The following is a 21,098-nucleotide window of genomic DNA, read 5'->3' on the forward strand; positions in this document are numbered from 1 at the left end:
AAAGCTTTTGCACAGCAAAAGAAACAGTCAACAAAACCAAAAGACAATCGACAGACTGGGAGAAGATATTTGCAAATGACATATCAGATAAAGGGCTAGTATCCAAAATCTATAAAGAACTCATCAAACTCAACAACCAAAGAACAAATGATCCAATCAAGAAATGGGCAGAAGATATGAACAAACATTTTTCCAAGGAAGATATCCAAATGGCCAACAGACACATGAAAAAGTGCTTAACGTCGCTCAGCATCAGGGAAATCCAAATCAAAACCTCAATGAGATACCACCTCACACCAGTCAGAATGGCTAAAATTAACAAGTCAGGAAACGACAGATGTTGGTGGGGATGCGGAGAAAGGAGAACCCTCCTACACTGTTGGTGGGAATGCAAGCTGGTGCAGCTACTCTGGAAAACAGTATGGAGGTTCCTCAAAAAGTTGAAAATAGAGCTGCCCTATGACCCAGCAATTGCACTACTGGGTATTTACCCCAAAGATACAAATGTAGGGATCTGAAGGGGTATGTGCACCCCGATGTTTATAGCAGCAATGTCCACAATAGCCAAACTATGGAAAGAGCCAAGATGCCCATCGACAGATGAATGGATAAAGAAGATGTGGTATGTGTATACACACACACACACACACAATGGAATATTATGCAACCATCAAAAGGAATAAAATCTTGCCATTTGCAACGACGTGGTTGGAACTGGAGGGTATTATGCTGAGCGAAATAAGTCAATCAGAGAAAGACATGTATCATATGATCTCACTGATATGAGGAATTCTTAATCTCAGGAAACAAACTGAGGGTTGCTGGAGTGGTGGGTGGTGGCAGGGATGGGGTGGCTGGGTGATAGACGTTGGGGAGGGTATGTGCTATGGTGAGCGCTGTGAATTGTGTAAGACTTTTGAATCACAGACCTGTACCTCTGAAACAAATAATACATTATATGTTAAAAAAAGAAGATAGTAGGAAGGGTAAAATGAATGATGGGAAATCAGAGGGGGAGATGAACCGTGAGAGACTGTGGACTCTTAGAAACAGACTGAGGGTTCTAGAGGGGAGGGGGTGGGAGGATGGGTTAGCCTGGAGATGGGTGTTAAAGAGGGCACGTATTGAATGGAGCACTGGGTGTTATATGCAAACAATGAATCATGGAACACTACATCAAAAACTAATGATGTAATGTTTGGTGATTAATATAACATAATAAAATTTAAAAAAAAAAATGTCTCAGGGAGTTTCCAGGCTGGTGGCTAAGACACTTGAATGAACTGAGCACCATCCATGGCATAGTCAGCTCCTGTGCAGTATACCAGCGGCGAGTCTCCCTTGTGGGGTCTAAGAGCAGGTGTATCCTACCCCTACAGCAGTAGTCATGCAGCTTAACTAATGAGCCAGAGCTGGACCCATAGAAAGAGATAATAAATAGGTTCTGTTGAACCACAGACTAATCACTGAATATTGGTAATGGTTGGAAATGGCCAAGATGGCCAAATAGTATAAGAGAGACAGGAATTAGGAGCTTCGGTTGGAAAGCCATCATGGGATGTTTGAGGGTGTGAGTTCCTGACACCACATTCTCTGGCCCTAAAGTATCTCAGAATGGTGCTCTCTTCATCAGCTCTGCCGTTAGGTCTACTTCCTTCTCCTCTCATCTCCTTTCCCAGTTGCTACCAAGAAGTAAAAGAGTAGCTGTGGCAAAGACAAGAAGTCAGTTTGACTAACTGCTTCTTACTTCCATCCTTCCCCTTACCTTTTATATGCTTGGCTACACAAGGATAAAGGGAATGTGAACTCAAGTGGAGATAAAAGTCCCAGATTTTTTTTTTCACCTGTCAACCAATACCAAAGGACATTTTCATTATAACTTGAATAGAAAAAATATATATCTGACTAATAACATGAGATTAAAGATCCTGGGCATAATAATGCCAAATCCTTAAATAAATGGACATCTAAGCTCCATTAAAAATGAAGAGAAAACTCTGGCAGAATTTATTACAGGATTTTAGCCTTGAAGGCATGAAGTCATAGCTTCCCTACCTTCACAGTTTCAACCAAAAATCACCTTCTTTCAGTTAGCAATTGGGAAGAAAAACGATATCTTTGTATCTCTTACGAGAGTATTGAAAAATGGTAATATAATTAAGAAATTGAGAGAAATGTTAATTTTCTCTGTATTAAATTGAAGTAGGATAGGGTGAACATCACCATTTTAATGGATTGTATGATAAATTATGGGTTCACTCTCTGGCCCCCATCTGTGTGTGTAGTTTATTAACTAAAGGAAAACAAAAAGTAAAACAAGGTATTTAATCCATCCTCTCATTCCTGTGAACATCCTTTTCCCTTATTGACCCTTGCCATACATTTCTTAAAAACATCCTCCGTCGTTAAGATCCTGTGTTTACTGCACCAAATTGTAGTTCTTTATATCACTTTTCTCTTTCTTCCAGAGCTTCTTTGAAGGGCAGTCCGCACCATGGGACTCTGCTAAGAAAGATGAAAACAGAATGAAGAACAGATATGGGAATATCATTGCATGTAAGTGTTAACAGTGTAATTGTGCTGTGGTATAACTTTCTTTTCACATCTGCTAAGATTGACCACCAGCCTCACACAGTGAGAATTTACAGTGCAATTACTGCCTTCATCCTTCTGGAAAAGCTGGTATGCTTGTATTAAAGAAAGGAAAAACTACCTAAATACCCCCACTACGTCAATGTGTCTTGCTGTGGGGCTAGTTTTACTTTCAGATTTAAGGTTTGGGTAACATAGGTAATGCTAAAATGCTGAGAAAGAAAATGCATTTTAGGAGTAAACATAATAGTCCTAATGTTTCCCAGCTGCTACATGAGAATGAATAGAAATAATGATGTGCAACACACCTTAATGCAAGGAGCTCAGAGTTCTCAGCAAGCATTAACTCATTAATCCTCCAAGCACTTGGGTTAGGTAGGTCAGTAATAGCCCCATTTTAAGGACAGGAAACTGAAACTCAGAACTTAAATGATAGTCCCCATATCAAAACACTCATTAGCAAAAGAATGAGGATTATATCTCAGAAATTCCCAGTTCCTGTGACGCTGAATGTTACCAATCCATAATGCCTTAGACTGTTTTTAAATCGAATCCAACCTCATTAATGTTCCGTAACGATGCTGAGACGTGTGGTAGATTGATGAACCTCCTTCTCCTGGGGCTAGAGCCATCCATCCCCTGCATTAAACTGCTCCAAGCCACACAGGACTGCCCCAAGGTACTGACAGGTACTAACAAAGTTAATACTATTTCTGAAGATACATAAATTCAGACAAACAAACAAACAGTGTGGGAATAGAACCAGAGAGCTTGTAGCTCCTCATGTCTTACTGCTATTGAGACAACACACTGGAAATGTTTGGGTAGTCCAGGGAACAATGTATTAGCTTTATTGATTGTGAAAGTGCTGTGAAATTTTATTTGTCTGAGTTAACATTTTTTGGAAAGACAGGAGAGCCTGCCCAACGGAAGTTTCTGTGACTATAGAAGTGTTCCATGCCTGCATTATCTGAAACAGTAGCCACACGCCCCATGAGCACTTGAAAAGTGGCTGGTGCCACCAAGGAACTGAGATTTAAATTGTATTTGACTTTAATTACTTTGAATTTAAATAATACATGAGACTAGTGGCTCCCACTATTGGACGGTGCAATGGACAGTGTGTTTTACTGTGAAAAAGGAGGGGGTGGGGTTTACACATGATAGGAAAGAACCATCCTGACTGCGCATGAGCACACCCTGTTCTCCCTCTGGCCGCTCCTAAGTCCCAGCCACTGGTGTTGCAGGTGACAAGTGCTAGCTTCGAGTGTTTTGTCTGTTCATTGACTTAGTGCTTCGAGTGGTCACCTCAGAGTCCTTGTTAGTCAGAAGCTGCTTCCCTAAGATCTAAGGCTTCATTGCCCCTCAGTGGATTCAGTCAACACTATGGAGCACCAGACACCGGGCCCACAGTGAGGATTCCAAGGTGACAGGGACAAATGTGCCCGCCCACAGGACAGGGCAGAGTGGGTGGGTAACAGAGCACTGTGACGTCAGTCCCATGAGGTGACACGGCACCAGGCTGGAGCTGTGTGTGCAGTGCCACCAGCCTCAGGGAAGGAGAACCTGGCTTTTCGCCGGAGGGTGGTCATGGGAGGTATTGGTTGACCAATATAGATCCCTCCAAGTTCCCTCATAGTCTCTGGGAGCAGCTAAAGCTTTACATTGTTAGGATCCAGATTTTTCATCATGGCTTACAGGGTTCTCTCCAGGAGTTCACTCAGTGCTGCAGCAATCTCCAAGGGGGTTCACAAAGTAAAATGGGGTGTTCACAGCATGTCCTGGGCCTCCCTCCATACCAGGTGGACGGGGAGGTTGGGAACCTTTGTCCTGCAGTCCCCCTAACATCCCAGATGTGGGCTTCCTGCTGCATGCACAGAAGGCAGTGTTGATGAGTGCGATTGTCAGCATGCTCAGAGATCCAGCCGGCCTTTGCTCAATAGAACTTTCAGCCTGCTTCTTCTTGATGCCTGAGTTCAATACCTGCACTTGGTGGGCACTTGAGGAATATTTCTGAATGATGAATGAAAAAAATAATAAAAGCTAGCATTTGTTAAGCACTTCCTTTATGCTAGATGCCACTCTAAGCACTTTCCACATGTTACCTCACTCTCTTCCTGTAAGGATACCATGAAACAGGTAATATGATTGTTTCTGTCTTATAGGTGAGGCAGTTGAGGCATAGAGAAAGGTTACAGGGTTAATAAGATGTGGAAGCAGGATTCCAACCCAGGAGCAGCTTTTATAACAGTGCATGCATGGTTAGACAGTTGGTCCCCGCCGGGTTGCTTCCATGCCTGAACTTTTCTCCCTTAGCGTCATGGTCTGCAGGGGCCGGGGTAGGTGACAAGAGGCAGCTGAAAGACACTTTGGGCCCTCACCCCTTCCTCTGACCCCTACAGACCCCAGAGAGAAATTCCGGAGCTGCCACTGCCCAGGGTCTCTTGCAGAAGCTCTTTGTTGATGACTTTTGTCGTCTGTTGTCTAAGAAGGATAGTGGGGGCAGGGCCTCATGTACGGATTAGTTGTTAACCTATTATCATTAATTGTCACCTAGCTCAGAATGGGTGCAGAGGGGAACAGGATGTCAGAGGACATTTAATAATGATCTGGGGGTGAGAAAGGCAGACGACAGGACCGCCTGCATCCTGCCTGGTCTGACCTAGGGCACTACTGGCTGGAGGGCACTGGCCAGCGCATTGGAACATAGGGTGGGAAGGGAAACAGAACAAGAGATCAGTGTGGTCTAACCTACCTCCCAACATTATTGAAATAAAAATTTATACTGTCTTTTTTTTTGTGAGGACATTGAAAAGCCACAAATTCTATGCAAATATAAAATATTTTAATTCTATTAAGTGCTATTCTCGTCTTCAAATTGAGGCATGGAGAGACAAAATGACCTGCCTGTGATCACATGAGGAGGTAGTCGTCCTTTTGTGATGTAAAACATATTTTTTCTAATTTAATTATTTGGGAAAGTTTGTTTTTATAGACCTAGGTAGAGGTATGGCCCCTCCACGAACATGAGAATGGCCTACATTGATTGCTTCCTTTCTATGAAAAGTCTGCAGGCTCTCCATGGCATTCCAAGTGGATTCTCTCCTCTAAAGTTCTGTTCAGCCTCCAGAAGCCCCACCCACCTTGTCTCTACCTTGACCTTCTAGATATCGGGTGTGCCTCTGTTTTCCATAGAAACATTGAATGTCATTCCTCTACCTGATTTCTCCTTATGGCTGCACTGAGAGTATGTGCTCAAATAGACCAAATAATTTATCCCTTCATTCAACAAATACTTTGTGATCACATACTATTTGCCAGACACCATGCTAGGCACTGTTACAGAAGGATGATTAAACATAATCGGGCACTGCCCTCCCAGCCATTACCATCTAGGGCAGGGCTTGGCAGACTCTTTCTGAAAAGGGCAGATAATAAATACTTTAGGCTTTGCACGCTGGCCAGTTTCAGTTCAAAACATCGACTTGCAGGTGCTGACTCCTGGTTTAGTGAAGAACAGATCCCACTGGGACAACTTTTCATTTCTACCACCCAGGGCTCACTTCTGCCACCACCATCATCATCTTCAGCCCTCAAAACCCTGCACTTAAGATGGATGATTTTAATACCCCCTGTGTATTCACTGAATGTTCCATGACTTTAGAGTCTAGGGGCCAGAGCAGACCAAGACATGCATGAACTGATAGGAGAAGGGTACACGAGTGAGGGGTGGACTAATGAGAAAAGACCTTGGGCAAAAGAGATGAACACAGGATTTGGAGCTATAAGACCCAATTGGGGTCTTGGCCCCACCATATACTAACCAAGTGACCTTGGATAAGTCATGAACGTTCTCAATGTCAGTTTCCTGAGTTTCACCTGTTCCAGAAACAAACTTAAATGCCACATAAAAAGAACATAGATTGTTGTTAGGTGAAAAAAAATCCCATCTTTTCTTATTACTCCTGTGTTGCTCTTTACTCTTCAGTTTAGTGGATTCCATAGGTCATTTAAAAACTTTTTTTTTTAATTTATTTATTTGTCAGAGAGAGCACAAGCAGGGGGAACGGCAGGCAAAACCCCCCAAAGTTTTTAGGGACACCTGGGTGGCTCAGTCGGTTAAGCATCTGCCTTCAGCTTGGGTCATGATCCCAGAGTCCTGGGATCAAGCCCCGCATCGGGCTTCTTGTTCCGCGGGGAATCTGCTTCACCCTCTGCCTCTCTCTCTCTCTCTCTATGTCTCTCATGAACAAATAAATAAATAAATAAAAATCTTTTTAAAAAAATAAGAAAAATAAATAAAAATCAGCATTTGGAAGCCTCAAGTTCCAAGTGATGAGCTGGTAGGCAGTTGCAGGCACCACCTTGCTCCCTAATTGTTAGCACGACCCTGCACAGTGACCCAGCCCCTGATGGGCTGTGACTCTGGGCTCTGTTTCTGGGTGGTTTGCTGTCACCTGGCTGATTTTCTACCTTTCACCTGCCCTCCATCCTGTTCCCTCCCCGTCTTTCAGTGTTTCTTCATCAGGTTGCATTGTTTGCTCTTGTGCTTTTCTAAAAAGACAACATCAAAAAGAGATTTCTGTGCCCCAGCTACACTATCATCCAGGCTCCTATTTTTCCATCTCAGTTGCTGTGACATCTGGAAGCCATTCTCTGTGCACACATGTTATCTTTTGCTTTTTTCCATGTATTTTTTTTATGTATCAGAATTATTCTATTTTTTATTGAGGTATAGCTGACACACAGTTACGTTAGTTTCAGGTGTATCACATAGCGATTGGACAAGTTTGTTCGTTCTGTGCTCACATGATTTCATGTGCAGATACATATGAAATGATTATTGTAATCAAGCTAGTTAACAGATGGTCTCACATAGTTGCCATTTGTGAGTGTGCAGTGAGAGACCCTGAAATCTACTCTCTTGGCATGTTTCTAGTGTTTAATATAGGATCATTAACTATAGTCATCATACTGTGCATGAGATTTCTAGACTTATTCATCCCACATAATTGCAACTTTGTATCCTCTGGCCAACATCTGCCCATGCCCCCCCGCCACTCCTGGAGTCACCCTTCTACTCTGCTTCTCTGAGTCCCACTGTTTTAGATTCCAGATATAAGTGAAATCACGCAGGTTTTTTTCTGTATCCAGCTTATTTCACTTAGCAGGATGCCTCTGAGTTTCCTCCGCATTGTGGCAAACTATAATCTTTTCATCTAGTTTTCTGTTGTTTTCGGAAATCACTCTAGAACTGTCTGTGATTATTTATGTAATTCTGTACAAGGCTCTATGCTGGCATATCCTGAGATAACAATCACTTAGGCCTCCTCCAGACAATTATTAATGCTTTTTAAGTGGGGTATCCAAATCCTTAGATACCATGGCAATCCACCCCAGCTAAGTAGGATGAGTTTTATACTACCCGTGGGTTGCAGAAACACTACCGCTGTTGCCTTGAATCCCAGAACTGCCCTGGGCCAGCCCTCGCCCAGCCTCTGAGTCAGGCTTGGAATCCTAGAGAGTGGCCCCAAGTTGGTGTGAGCACCGCAGGTTGTTCTGACGAATCATTTCATTCGGGAGCTTCTTGATTTGAGACTCTTTATGGGTCTTTACTTATAGTAGTGAAAATATTGTTAAAATAGTATTGTTAGAGTTGTGGAAGAATTTGAGATAAAAAGAATAAAAATACTTATCCAAATCCCGCTTATGTATGCACCCATATCAGTTTCTTTATAGGCATGGGGAAGCATATAACCATCCCCCCTCCACCCTAAAAAATGATGTAATTGTAGAAAAGTTGGTTATACTGCCTGAGAAGCCTACTTCATAGCACCTAATGCTTCAGGAATGACCACCAGTGAGGAGGAGGAACTGGGGGGTTCGGTCAACCTATCTTAGAAATTCTCCTTAGTGCTTTTCAGAGAACTTAAGAAGTGTCAGTAATGATCACATTCACTGTTTTGCAACATCGTTTGCATATAAAATGGTTTTAATGGTGCTTAAAAACTGTTTATTGGCTTTTGCTCTTAAGTTAAACTTTTCCCTTATTTACATTATAAATTTGCTGAGCTAGTCCTTTCCAAATATAAACAAATACCCCCTCCACCACGCCACAAAAACAGCCCTCCTGATTTTCTCAGTGGTTCCTAATTATAATTAATTTTGAGCTTAAGATACACACCAAATCTCCTGGCTAACGGGAACCCCTTTGAGCCTGGGGTCCTCTTTTCTGGGGGCTGGCAGTTGAAGATAAGGAGCCAGAGATCTGCAGGCCCTTCCCAGGCTCCCTCCCCTGCCTTTCTATGGTCCATTCAATGAAGACATATTGGTCTGCCATGTGCCAGGCTCTCTACCAACCTAAAGGAATTCTTTCAACAGATATTACTGAGTGCCTGTTACATGCAAGGTGTCAGAGACAGAGCAGGGGAACAGAACAAAATTCTTTGCCTGTATAGCACTTGACATTCTTATGGGGGCAACAGAAAAAGTCACCAAGTAAACCGTATAATATGTCTTATTAGAAAGTGAGGCATGTAACGGAAAATGGAGCAGTGAAAGGAGACGTGTGAGGCAGAGGTTGGAGTTTTTAAGTTGTGGTCAAGAAAGGCCTCCCTGAGAGGATCAGATGCAAGCCAAGGCCTGACACAGGTGAGGAAGGGAGCCAGCTCCCGGCAGAGGCCATCAGGGGGCAGACCTGCCTCAGCAATGAGGCCAGTGTCACTGGAGCAGGGGGAGGGTGAGCAAGGACAGAGATGGAAATGTGACAAACCGGGGTGACCATGGTGGCCCAGAGTGGACACAGCCCCTGATGTTTTCCAGGGAAGGGGCAGGGGAGGAGAGACTTAAATGATTATACAAAGGAATTAAATGATTATTGAAATAAATACAGTTAAGGGCCACAAAGAAGAGGTATATGGTATGGTGAGACTCTGTAATGGGGGATTGACTTCTTCAGGTGGTATGGGAAGGCTTCCCTGGGGATGTGAAATGGAAGACCACTGAGTAAAGGGGTAGAGCAAACGGATGTTGCAGACAGAGGGTGCATCATGTGAACACACCCTTCACATGAGAGAACCCCTTGAGTCTGAGGAACTAAAGGAAGGCCAGGTAGCCAGAGCTGGGGTTTAAATGGAAGCCAGACCTGCAGGGCCTTCTAGGAAAGATTAAGGATTTTAGTGTTCATTAGAAAAACAAAAGGGAGCCTCAGCGAAGGGTTTTTTTGAGGAGAGGGTGGGGGTTATTCATTAAATTTGCATTTGGAAAATTTAATCTGACTGCAAAATGAAAAATGAATTGGAAGGGGACACTAGTTAAGAGATTCTTTCAGTTGCCCAAGTGAAAAGCAATGATAATGTGGACTAGGAAGAAGAGAAATAGACAGATTCAAGAGAGGTTATTGATCAAATCAAATAGATTGGATGTGGGGTAAGGAAGGTAGAGGAGACAGAGTTGCTTCTATGTTTCTGACTCACAGGAGGATGGATGAATGGTGCATGGATGGTGAATGGTTAGACAGATGGAAGGATGGGACATTTACTCCACTGGGAACACTGGAAGGGAACCACACTTGGCAGGGAGCTCAGGGATAGGTCTGATGTTGGCAGTAGCAGGGAAAGCTTATGAATTGAATCTGGGGATGCATCAGGATGCCTGTGAAACATTCAAATGAGATGTCCAGTAAGCAGTTATATAGACTGCTCTGAAACCCAAAGGGGAGGGATCTGGGCCCAGATGGAAACCAGTGAATCTTGGGGCACAGAATGGCAGTTGAAACCATTGGCATGATAAGATTATCTGTGGAGGAAGCATGGAGGGCATCGAGAGCCCAGGACCCAGCCTGGAGGGGCTTCAGTAATGGGAAATACTGAGGCAATATTGCCTAATGTGTACAAAAGAGCATTGTGTCATGGAGAAGAATGGGTGTCAATAGTGTCCTGCTGAAGGATCTAGTGCAATGAAGACTCTGATGTAACAACGTGAGAATTATTCATGAAATTAGCAAACGGTGCTTTGAATGGAGTAGGCAGGGGGTGAGTAGGCAATGGGTGAGGATGTGATGGGAGGACAGACAGCTTTATGAAAGGAAGAGAAGAGAGTCCCTTCTGAGCTTTGATTTTCATCCTCATTGTGTTACCCATGCCCTCCTACTCCATTTTCCTGGCTAATAGTGAGTTATCTAAGAGGAGAGTGAAACTTTTGACCCAATCTATCCCACCTGACTCTTTGAACCAGTGACCCAATCTTGATGCTCATGCTGAAAACCACTCTTCCAGGGTTTTGTTCCATAGCACTGTGCTTCTCTCTAGCAGGGGAGCCCCTCCAACAGTGTCACTTCTCAGGAATCCCTAACTGTCATGATCTGGTGTAGGAATAAAGGCAGGTGAAGGGAGGATGATGGGAACGAAGGGTTAGTTGGGTAAGTATGGGCTGGCAGGGAGAGCTTTTGGTGTTAAAAATCAGATGGATGAGAATAAGGGAGAAACAAATCAACACAACATGTTCAGGAAGGAAAAAAAAAAATCTAGAAGAATTAGACAAAATAAGAGTTAGGGGTCCTGCCAGGACACTGAAGATTAAAGAGTAAGGGTCTCTAGTTGAGGGTCTAGCTGTAAGCAATAAACACAGCAAGACCAAGTAACAAATAAAACTGACAGCAAGAGCAAAGATTAACATGGAGGCACCTACCACTAAACTCAAAGATTCCTCATTTGCTTGGTGCTCAGTACCGGCATGGCCTGAGCATTCAGGTGGGCACAAGCAGGGACACCAGGCTGGCATATAGGTCACACAGGGGTAGATCACTGAACACTTCCCATCTGTTCACTTGGCTCTTCTGCATCTTGTACCTTGAAACAGTGCAGCAGCAGTCCTTGGCAAGTATGTAAGCGCAGGAGAAGCAAAGCCATTACTTGCAGAAATCAGTAGTAATTAAAATTAAATGGGCGTCTCCTCTCAGAGGGCAAATGTTACTTAGATCATTGTGATTCCAATTTACCTTAAATATGTCATCAATATTTAGCAGAAAGAGAGAACTGGTTGGAGGTGAAATATTATCAATGTCACGCTTCACTTCTACTGCCGTAGTATTATCTAATCACATACAAGTGAATTGCAAGGCTATTACCCATATCCATCGTGTTTAAAATGAAAATGTTAAAATATTTGAAGCTACTTAGAGGTGTTTTAAATATAACGTTATGTGACAAAAAAGGCATAATTAACCCTTTTTAGAGACTTAGAGTAAAACATAGAGACCTGCTTTAAATGTCTAATTACCCCACCTCTAGTGTACGAATGCACACATCCATAAATGCATGCATTTACATATCCATAAATACACACATACACACACATAAATACCCACATACATACATACATAAATACACATAAATACATACACACATGCATAAATAAGTATACGTACATGGGAAAAAACACCAGCAGATTATAATTTTTCAGTAGTAAGCAATGGTTTGTTATGCTTTATACCAGGTCTTTATGTGCCTATTTCTTACCCAAAAATATTACTTTTGCCCTTTTTCTTATAATAAAGGCTTTTTTGAAAGGAATGAGAGGAATAGCAACAAGGCTTTTATATGGATTTTCTCAAAATGTCAGAGTTTGTCACCCTTTGTGATGGGCTAACATTGAGTTGTGATTATAATATAAACATTTTTTGGATTTGATCATTTTCCAGTCATCCATGGCTAAATGGATATCTTTTTCCCAATTATAAAAGGAATTCATATACATTAAGGAAAAATTATGCAGTAACAAAGAGTTGGGGAAAATTGCTCAGAACCTCACCAACGAAGTTCAAACCTTACTAACATTTTTTTCTGTTTCCTTCATCTTTTTTCTGTTCTCTGCCTTAAAGTTGTTGGCTTTATTTTTTAAAGTAAAATTAGGTCTGTTGTTTTATTTCTGATTATAAAGACAGTATAAACTGGGTAGACAATTAAAAGAGTATACCAAATCATAAAGATGAAAATAGATATTACTCCAAATTTGCCCACCCAGCAGAAATCCCACCCATTTCACTTATCCCACTAAGCACTTCTACACACATATACAATTATTTCATATAAACAGACTCTTAAGAGACATGCTGCTTTTGCGACCTGCTATACTTCACTCCACAATATGTCACAGAGATCTTCTCAAGGAAAGTAATTAAAGCTATAGTAATACTTTTTGATGATTTTATCATATTCCATTGTTTTATAAGACTGTTAGTTCACAACCCTCCTCAAGCTTCCTGGGTGTCCTCTGAAACCAACTCTCAGACACAGAGGGAAGGGAGAGACCAAAGAAAGAGGCAAGGCACTTCGGGATGGTAGTTGGGAGTTTTAATTAGTAAAGGGAACTTATATACAAGGCTTGTATTGGGTGGCAGCAAGATGAGTGGATCCCTACATCTGCCTGCCAAATCTTAAAGGTTTATGAAGAGATCTTAACTAGGTTCATTCACTTATATTGTGCAAGTCTGCTCAACGCCATATCACTATCTCAAGACTGTCCTTGGAGTAGCCCCTGGGAGCAGGAAAAACAAACAGAACCCACATTCCAAGGATAATGGGGGAATGGGTGAGGAATTTCAAGTGCCTGGGTCCAGCTCATGGGTCAACCACCGGTCACATCTTTTCGATGACCTTCCTCAACAGAGACCACTGTTGAGCAGTTCCCTGTTGATATCCTTGAATGTTTTGGACTAGGTGAGGACAGAATAAATTGTGTTTTAGAAAAAGCAGCTCTCAGCATGGATTCACAAAATTCAACATCCATTTATGTTAAAAACTCTCAACAAAGTGGGTATAGAGGGAATGTACCACAACATAATAAGGGCCAGATATGACAAGCCCACAGCTAACATAATGGTGAAAAGCCCACTCAATTGTAAAAAACTGAAAACTTTTCCTCTAAGATCAGAAACAAGACAAGGTTGCCCACCCACTCTTGCCACTTTTATTCGACAAAGTATTAGCAGTTTTAGCTGTAGCAATTAGGCAAGAAAAAGAAGTAAAAGGCATCCAAATTGGAAAGGAAAAAGTAAAATGGTCACTATTTGTGAAAAACATGATTTTATATATAGAAAACCCTAAAGGCTCCACACACACACACACACAATTAGAACTAATAAATGAATTCAGTAAATTTTCAGGGTACAAAATCAACATACAAAAATCTTTTGCATTTCTATACACTAACAACAAACTATCAGAAAGAGAAATTAAGAAAACAATCACATTTACAATTTCATCAAAAAGATTAAAATATCTAGGAATAAATGTAACCAAGAAGGTGAAAGACCTATACTCTGAAAACAGTAAGACATTGATGAAAGAAATTGAAGAAGACACAAATACATGGAAAGACATTCTATGCTCATGATTGGAAGATTTAATATTGTTAAAATATCTGTAGTACCCAAAGCAAGCTACAGATTCAGGGCAATCCCTATCAAAATTCCAATGGCATTTTTTTTACAGAAAAAGAACAAACAATTCTAAAATTTGTGTGGGACCACAAAAGACCTTAAATAGCCAAAGCAATCTTGAGAAAGAAAGAAAAAGCTAGAGGCATCACATCACACTCCCTGATTTCAAACTACATTACAAAGCTACAATAGTCAAAACAGTATGGAATTGGAATAAAAACAGACATATAGATCAGTGAAACAGAATAGGGATTCACAAAATAAACCCACACCTATATGGTCAATTAATTTACAACAAAAGAGGCAAGAATATACATTGGGAAAAGGACAGTCTCTTCAATAAATGGTATTGAGAACTGGGAAACCACATGCAAAAGAATAAAATTAGGCTACTGTATTACATTAGATATAAAAGTTAGCTCAAAATAAATTAAAGACTTGAATGTAAGACTGAAACCATAAAACTCCTAGAAGAAAACACAGGTGGTAAGCTCCTTGGCATTGGTTTTGGTGATGATTTTTTGGATCTGACTCCAAAGGCAACAAAAGCAAAAATAGGTAAATGGGACTACATCAAAATAAAAATCATCTGCACAGCAAAGGAAACCATCAACAAAATGAAAAGGCAACCTATTGAATGGGAGAAAATATTCGTGAATCATATATCCAATATGGGGTTAATATCCACAACATAATAAATAACTCATACAACCCAGCGAAAAAACAAACAATCCAATTTAAAAATAGGCAGCGGATCTGAATAAACATTTTTTCTAAAGAAGACATGCAGATGACCAACAAGCACATGAAAAATGTTCAACATCACTAGTCATCAAGGAAATGCAAATCAAAACCACAGTAAGATAACACCTCACACCTGTGAGGATGGCTGTTCTCAAAATGACAAGAAATAGCAAGTATTGGCAAGCATATGGCAAAATGGGGGGCCTCATGTCCTGTTGGTGGGAATGTAAGTTGGTGCAGCCACTATGAACCAGTATGGAGCCTCCTCAAAAAATTAAAAACAGAACTGCCATAAGATCCAGCAACCCCACTACTAGGTATTATCTAAAGAAAACAAAAACACTAATTTGAAAAGATATATGTACTCCTGTGTTCATAGCAGCATTATTACAATCGCCAAGATATAGAAACAACCTAAGTGTCCACCAATGGATGAATAAATAAAGAAGATGTGATACACACACACACACACATACACAGACACAGATATATATATACACATGCAAAGATATAGCTAGATTAGATAGATATACATATAGATAGATACAGATATATAGATATATCTACAGATAGATATATCTGTATCTATCCATATATAATGGAATGCTATTCAGCCATAAGAAAGTATTAAATCTTGCCATTTGCAACAACATGGGTGGAACTAAAGGGTATTATGCTAAGTGAAATAAGTCATACAGAGAAAGACAGATACTGTATGATTTCACTTATATCTGGAATCTAAAAAAACAAAACAAACAGAGCAAAACAAAACAAAAATAGACCTATAAATATAGAGAACAAACTGTTGGTCACCAGAAGGGAGGAGGTGGGGGGAAGGACAAAATAGGTGAAGGGGATTAGGAGGTACAGTCTTCGAGTTATAAAATAAATAAGACATGGGGATAAAAAGTACAGCATAGGGAATATAGCCAATAATATTATATCAACTTTGTATGATGACAGATGGTAACTAGACTTACTGTGGTGAGCATTTTGTAATGTAGATAAATATTGAATCACTATGTTGTACACCTGAAACTAATACAATATTGTGGTTGCTAGAGGGAGGGGGGTTGAGGGGTAGGTGTAACGGGTGAAAGGGGGTCAAGTGGGACAAACTTCCAACTATAAAATAAGTAAGGTATGGGGACATGATGTAACTATGGTGACTATAGTCGACAAAATTGTAGTACATACTTGAAATTTGCCAAGAGAGTAAATCCTAAAGTTTTCATCACAATAAACAAAAAAATGTGTAACTTTATCTGGTGACTTACCGTGGTGATCATTTTACAATATATACAAATATCGAATCATTATGCTGTACACCTGAAACTAATGTAATGTTATATGTCAGTTATACCTTGATTTAAGAAAAAAATTTTAAATAAAAAGACAAGTTCCTGAATTGATGCCAGGGAATTAAGATGTAGGAGCTATTTTCGAGTATTCATCCTATTTCCAAATCTTTTTGGAAATCCTGTTTCCTCTTTAAAACTAGCTCAAGCTCATCTTTCCCAAAGATTAGCTGCTTAGAGGGTGCAGTTTTATCCTCTTCCAATGACCTGCAAACAAGCGTCCTGGGCTCTTTGTAGTTTGAATTGCTAAACAAAAAGAATGTCACTTTTTTTTTCAAAGATTTTATTTATTTATTTGAGACAGAGAGAATGAGATACAGAGAGCATGAGAGGAAGGAGGGTCAGAGGGAGAAGCAGACTCCCCGCCAAGCAGGGAGCACGATGCGGGCCTCGATCGCGGGACTCGATCCTGGGACTCCAGGATCATGACCTGAGCCGAAGGCAGTCGCTTAACCAACTGAGCCACCCAGGGGCCCAAAGAATGTCACTTTTATTCACATAAGCGGGGTAATTCCTTTTTAATGGAAACTGTCCTATATTCCATGCACTTGACATGTACTTCTCACTTGGTCTTCCCAACGATCCTCGGAAGGATCATCAACCTCTTTTTACAGATGAAGCTCAGCGAGATTCAGAGTTTGTCTAAGTTCACAATTTGGGGGAGTAGTAGAGAGCCAGTATTCAAATCAGGGTCTCTGGGACACCAAAGCTAATCTCTGAGAGATTAAGCCCATTCTCCCCGCTAAACTCTCTCTCTCCCTGCCTTAAGAGACACTGACTTATCAATATTCACTCATTTTATCACTGAAAGGAAAAATACCTCCTAAACCTCATTGCAGTGATTCCTAAGCCATCTCCTGAGTACACATCAATAATGTACTACAGTTGTCCTCTAGTGGCGCACTCTAGAGTCACTGTCACCCCTGCGTCTACTTCATCTGGGCACGGGGAGTCACAGGGGAACTCCCCAGGCCTCCAAGACTGAGTCTGTGACATGTCCTTCCCAGCTTTGAGGGACCTGTTTCTCAGGACACCGAACCTTAGAGTGGAACTTGAAGGGGTATTCTACAAGGGAGGGCTGGAAAAAGTGGACCCTTACTTTTTTAAAAATTGTGGTAAAATGAACATAATATGAAACTTACCACATTAACCACGTGTAAGTGTCCAGTTCAGGGTCATTAAGTTCACTCACATTGTCGTGCAACCATCACCACCCACTGCCAGATCATCTTCCCCAAGTCTGTACCTACTCAACATTGGCTCCCTATTCCCCACCTCCCCTCAGCCCCTGGCAACCACTTTCTTCTTTCTGTCTCTGTGCATTTGACTACTCTCAGTATCTCATGGAAATGGAATCATGCAGTATTTGCCCTGGGTTGGGTTTATTTCACATAGCATAATGCCCTCAAGGTGGACCCTTTTATTTTTAAATAGTGAAATATAGGTACAAAACAGGGCATAAAGCCCAAATACAGGTTAATAGATGTGATCTAAAGCCAACACTCATAAAACCACTAAGCAAGTCCAAACAGGACCCCAGAAAGCCCCAGTGAACCTCGCCTGACCACAACTTGCCCCTTCTTCCATTGAGACAGTGACTATCGAGACAGGGCATTTGTTAGTGGGGTGAAGAGGTAAAGGCGTTGCATGCACCTACTGTGTATGCAGGCAGTGCTGTGAAGAGAGGCCGTGGAGCTAGGCAGTATGGCCTGGGTGAAAGGTGCTCACAGGGATATTCAGAACGGACACTACATGGTCTCTGACCCCAAGAGGTTATAATCTAGTAAAATCAACTTTAGAATAAGGAGAAGATACTACTGTGCCTATAAAGAGAAATAAAACAGCCTCAGTCTGCTTAAGGAAATACACTCGGCATATGTCTTGTGGGTTTCCCCATCAGGAGGAGAGTAAAGCAATTACATGTGGAGAAATAGCAGCCAAGTTTAAAAAAAAAAAAAAGATTGAGGGAGAGAGGTAACCAACTGAACAGTAGGAGATGATGGGGGAACTCTTTATTTCAAAGGCTCTGTTTATGGGAGATGAGAGTGGAGTCTTATCAGAGATTGAAGTCCCTTTGTAGAACATTGCAGAACAATTTGAGAAGCCCAAGGTGGTAAATCACAGGGAATGGGCGGCATTCATCCTGAGGTTCTAAGAGAAATAAAGTGTGAGAGAGGGGGGATTCTGACAAGGAGGTACAATAGATCCTAAGACAGCACTGCTTCTGAAGATTGGGGGCCTCTAATATGATGCCTGCCTTTTAAAAACACTGCTCAGGAAAAGTACAAGGAGTACAGGAAGGCGGACCTCATCTCCCTTCAGAGGAGCTGACTAAAAGCCTGATGTGTGCAGAATGGCCATGATTCAGGTCTGTTGGAGCATCTCTCATTCTGGCTTTACTGCCAGAATTGCTTACTGCCCTGCTCCGCGGTAGCTGTGTGTGCGCACCAGCTCTCCTAACAAATACAAAAGCCAGAACAATCCGCACATCCCCAGCACCCTAGTGACTCACCTCCCCCATGCCCCCAGCAAAAATATGCACGGGGGGCCTCTGGTTTTAAGCAAAATGTGCTCTGAGAAACTAGATCTTAGAGTAGGTCACCGCAAGGAAAATTTCGACTGCATATGGGTCCGTTCCTGGCTTGCTCTCGTGTGTGGGGGCAACAGCTGTACAGATAGTGAGAAGAACAGTCCGCGTGTCTGTTACACAGCACGTGACAGCGGCAACAGCTGACATTTATCCATCACTTACTATATACCAGGCTCTCTTCTAATCTTCTTTTCAATTTTATTTTAATGCTCATGATAATCCCTTGAGGTGGACACTGTTAATCCCCAGGCTCCACATAAGAAAACTCAAGCACAGAGAGCTGTAGTAACGTGCCCCAGACCCCAAGTGGGGTATTCTAACCTGCGCACCTGACTTTGAGTCTCACACACATGGTACAGAGAGTGGCTTAGGGAGTTCAGGGACAGCTCTGGTTAGGTTCATGTCTGCACCTTCCAGAAGGCAGGGCCATGGTTTATAACCATCATTTGTCAAGGTGGATATCGTAGGCAGCTGTCAAAATCTCAGGGTTTATATGTGATTTAGGGAAGATGCTACACCTTCAATCCGAGAAATAAGTCTGTTGTGATTCATAGGACTCAATGTGGAAGTTTCAAACCTCTGCCAATGCCTCACGCCTGTGAATGATCAAAGAATAAGTTAATGAGAATTGCTGTAAAATGCAAATAATTATAAATTCTTCCTAGTTTTAAGAGCAAAATAGGAAGTGTAGAAGCTGTGTAGTATTTAATTCTTTGTTTATCTTTAAAGCATCATGGATACAGTTGATCTCCATGTAATATGCTTACATTCTGGGGCTCTGAGCAGCCCAACAGATTGCTTTTAATCACTGTTTTCTTTTTCCTTTGCAGATGATCATTCACGGGTGAGGCTGCAGACCATAGAAGGAGATACCAACTCAGACTACATCAATGGAAATTATATCGATGTATGTATTTTGAAACTGTCAGTAAGCCCAACTGTTCTGACACATTCCACATTGTGTGTCTGCTGTGATATTGGTGGGCACACATTGCTCCAGCTACAAACACATAACTGTTGCCCCACACCCCGCAGAACTTTATGATGAAGGCATGGCCGGTCCTTGTCTCAAGTGGGCCTCTCTAACCTTCTGTGCCTCCTTTGCCGTCCTGTGCCCCTGTGGACCAAGAAAATGTTATTTCCATTTTTTTGTCAACAACTTAGATTATTTGACACTTAAAAAAAATCTGTTTACACATTAATAGGATAAAACTCTCTAATTCCTAATTCGATGATTTGCAATCTCTCATCATTACTGCACTTTTAAGTTGCCTTCAAAGTAGTCTGCAGCTGTTAACCAGGACATCTAATGCACACAAGACATGTCATTAAATATGTAGGCTGTTTAATTATTGAAGACTGCTTCTTTGTTCATTCTGCATCATGTTAATGTCTTACATTAGAATACATTCCTGAGGAGACAGCATGTTTTCAGTTGAAAGAATGAATGAAATCAAAAGTAGCCTGAAAATGAAGGGAAAGTCATTGTTACTTTGCAGGCCCAGGCTCACATTAAACAGGCTTCAGCTCTCTTGCAGCTCCCAAGGCAGTGTGCTTGGCCATCACATTTTCTTCTAGCCCATCAGTACTTCCACGGACAGGTTTTATCCATATACATATATATATGGGTTCTTATATTTTCTTGGTTGGTATAAATCAGATGCTACTAAAAGTACTAGCATCATAACCAGAAGAAATGTTATTTTTAGTACTACTTGGAAAGGTTTGACAACTTTGGTTATGGATCTGAGGGTGGGGCCTGCGGGATGACTGTTGGAAGAATAATAAACATCCCATCCTCAAAAGAAGACCCCTACACTGCTACATTTCATAATGAACCAAAACATACTCAACCCAAGTTAAATTTTTTTTTCTATTAAAGCAAAATTTCTTCCTAAAGTACATTGTACTTACTTCTTTATCCAGCAGACATTTAGTGAGTACCTTATGGGAGAATTCAGAGGTGTCCAAGACCTGTTACCTTCTCCCCAAGACCTCACAGCTTAGAAGCTAAAGTAAGAAATAATCTTCTCTGTAACACTCCTTCCCTTGAGAGATTCCATGGGAATCCTGTTTATGTTCCAGTCCCAGCTCCTAGAGCCCCCCGGCAGAGTCCTTAAGCACAGGGACATTAACCTACATCATCTTTGTATCCCCTGCACTGGGCACAGACCTGCAGTACTGTAGCACTTAATAAGTGTTTGATGAATCACTGCCTGAAGGAGTAAATGTAATCAGATTAGACTTTGTGGTAGAAGTGATTTTAACTAAGCTTTAAAGAATGGGCGGGTAGAGATGCAGAGGAGGAAAGACATAAAAATAATGAAAATACCAGATTAATTAGCTTTAATTTTAACAGAGAAAAGAGTCAATA

General features: G+C 41.4%; 1 protein-coding gene across 3 annotated transcripts in view; it reads left to right on the plus strand.

Moving 5' to 3' along the window:
• The window catches only part of PTPRM (protein tyrosine phosphatase receptor type M), an 806,716-nt gene that overhangs the window by 689,810 nt on the left and 95,808 nt on the right, over positions 1 to 21,098 (plus strand). For all 3 annotated transcript variants that reach the window (XM_034995810.1, XM_034995812.1, XM_034995813.1), the window contains 2 exons: positions 2,469 to 2,556; positions 19,555 to 19,631. In XM_034995810.1, the coding sequence (XP_034851701.1) occupies positions 2,469 to 2,556; positions 19,555 to 19,631 (165 nt within the window). The remainder of the gene's footprint in view (positions 1 to 2,468; positions 2,557 to 19,554; positions 19,632 to 21,098) is intronic.

Source organism: Mirounga leonina, unplaced genomic scaffold (genome assembly GCF_011800145.1).
Source record: "Mirounga leonina isolate KUSES-001 unplaced genomic scaffold, KU_Mleo_1.0 Mir_93, whole genome shotgun sequence".
Lineage (NCBI taxonomy): Eukaryota > Metazoa > Chordata > Mammalia > Carnivora > Phocidae > Mirounga > Mirounga leonina.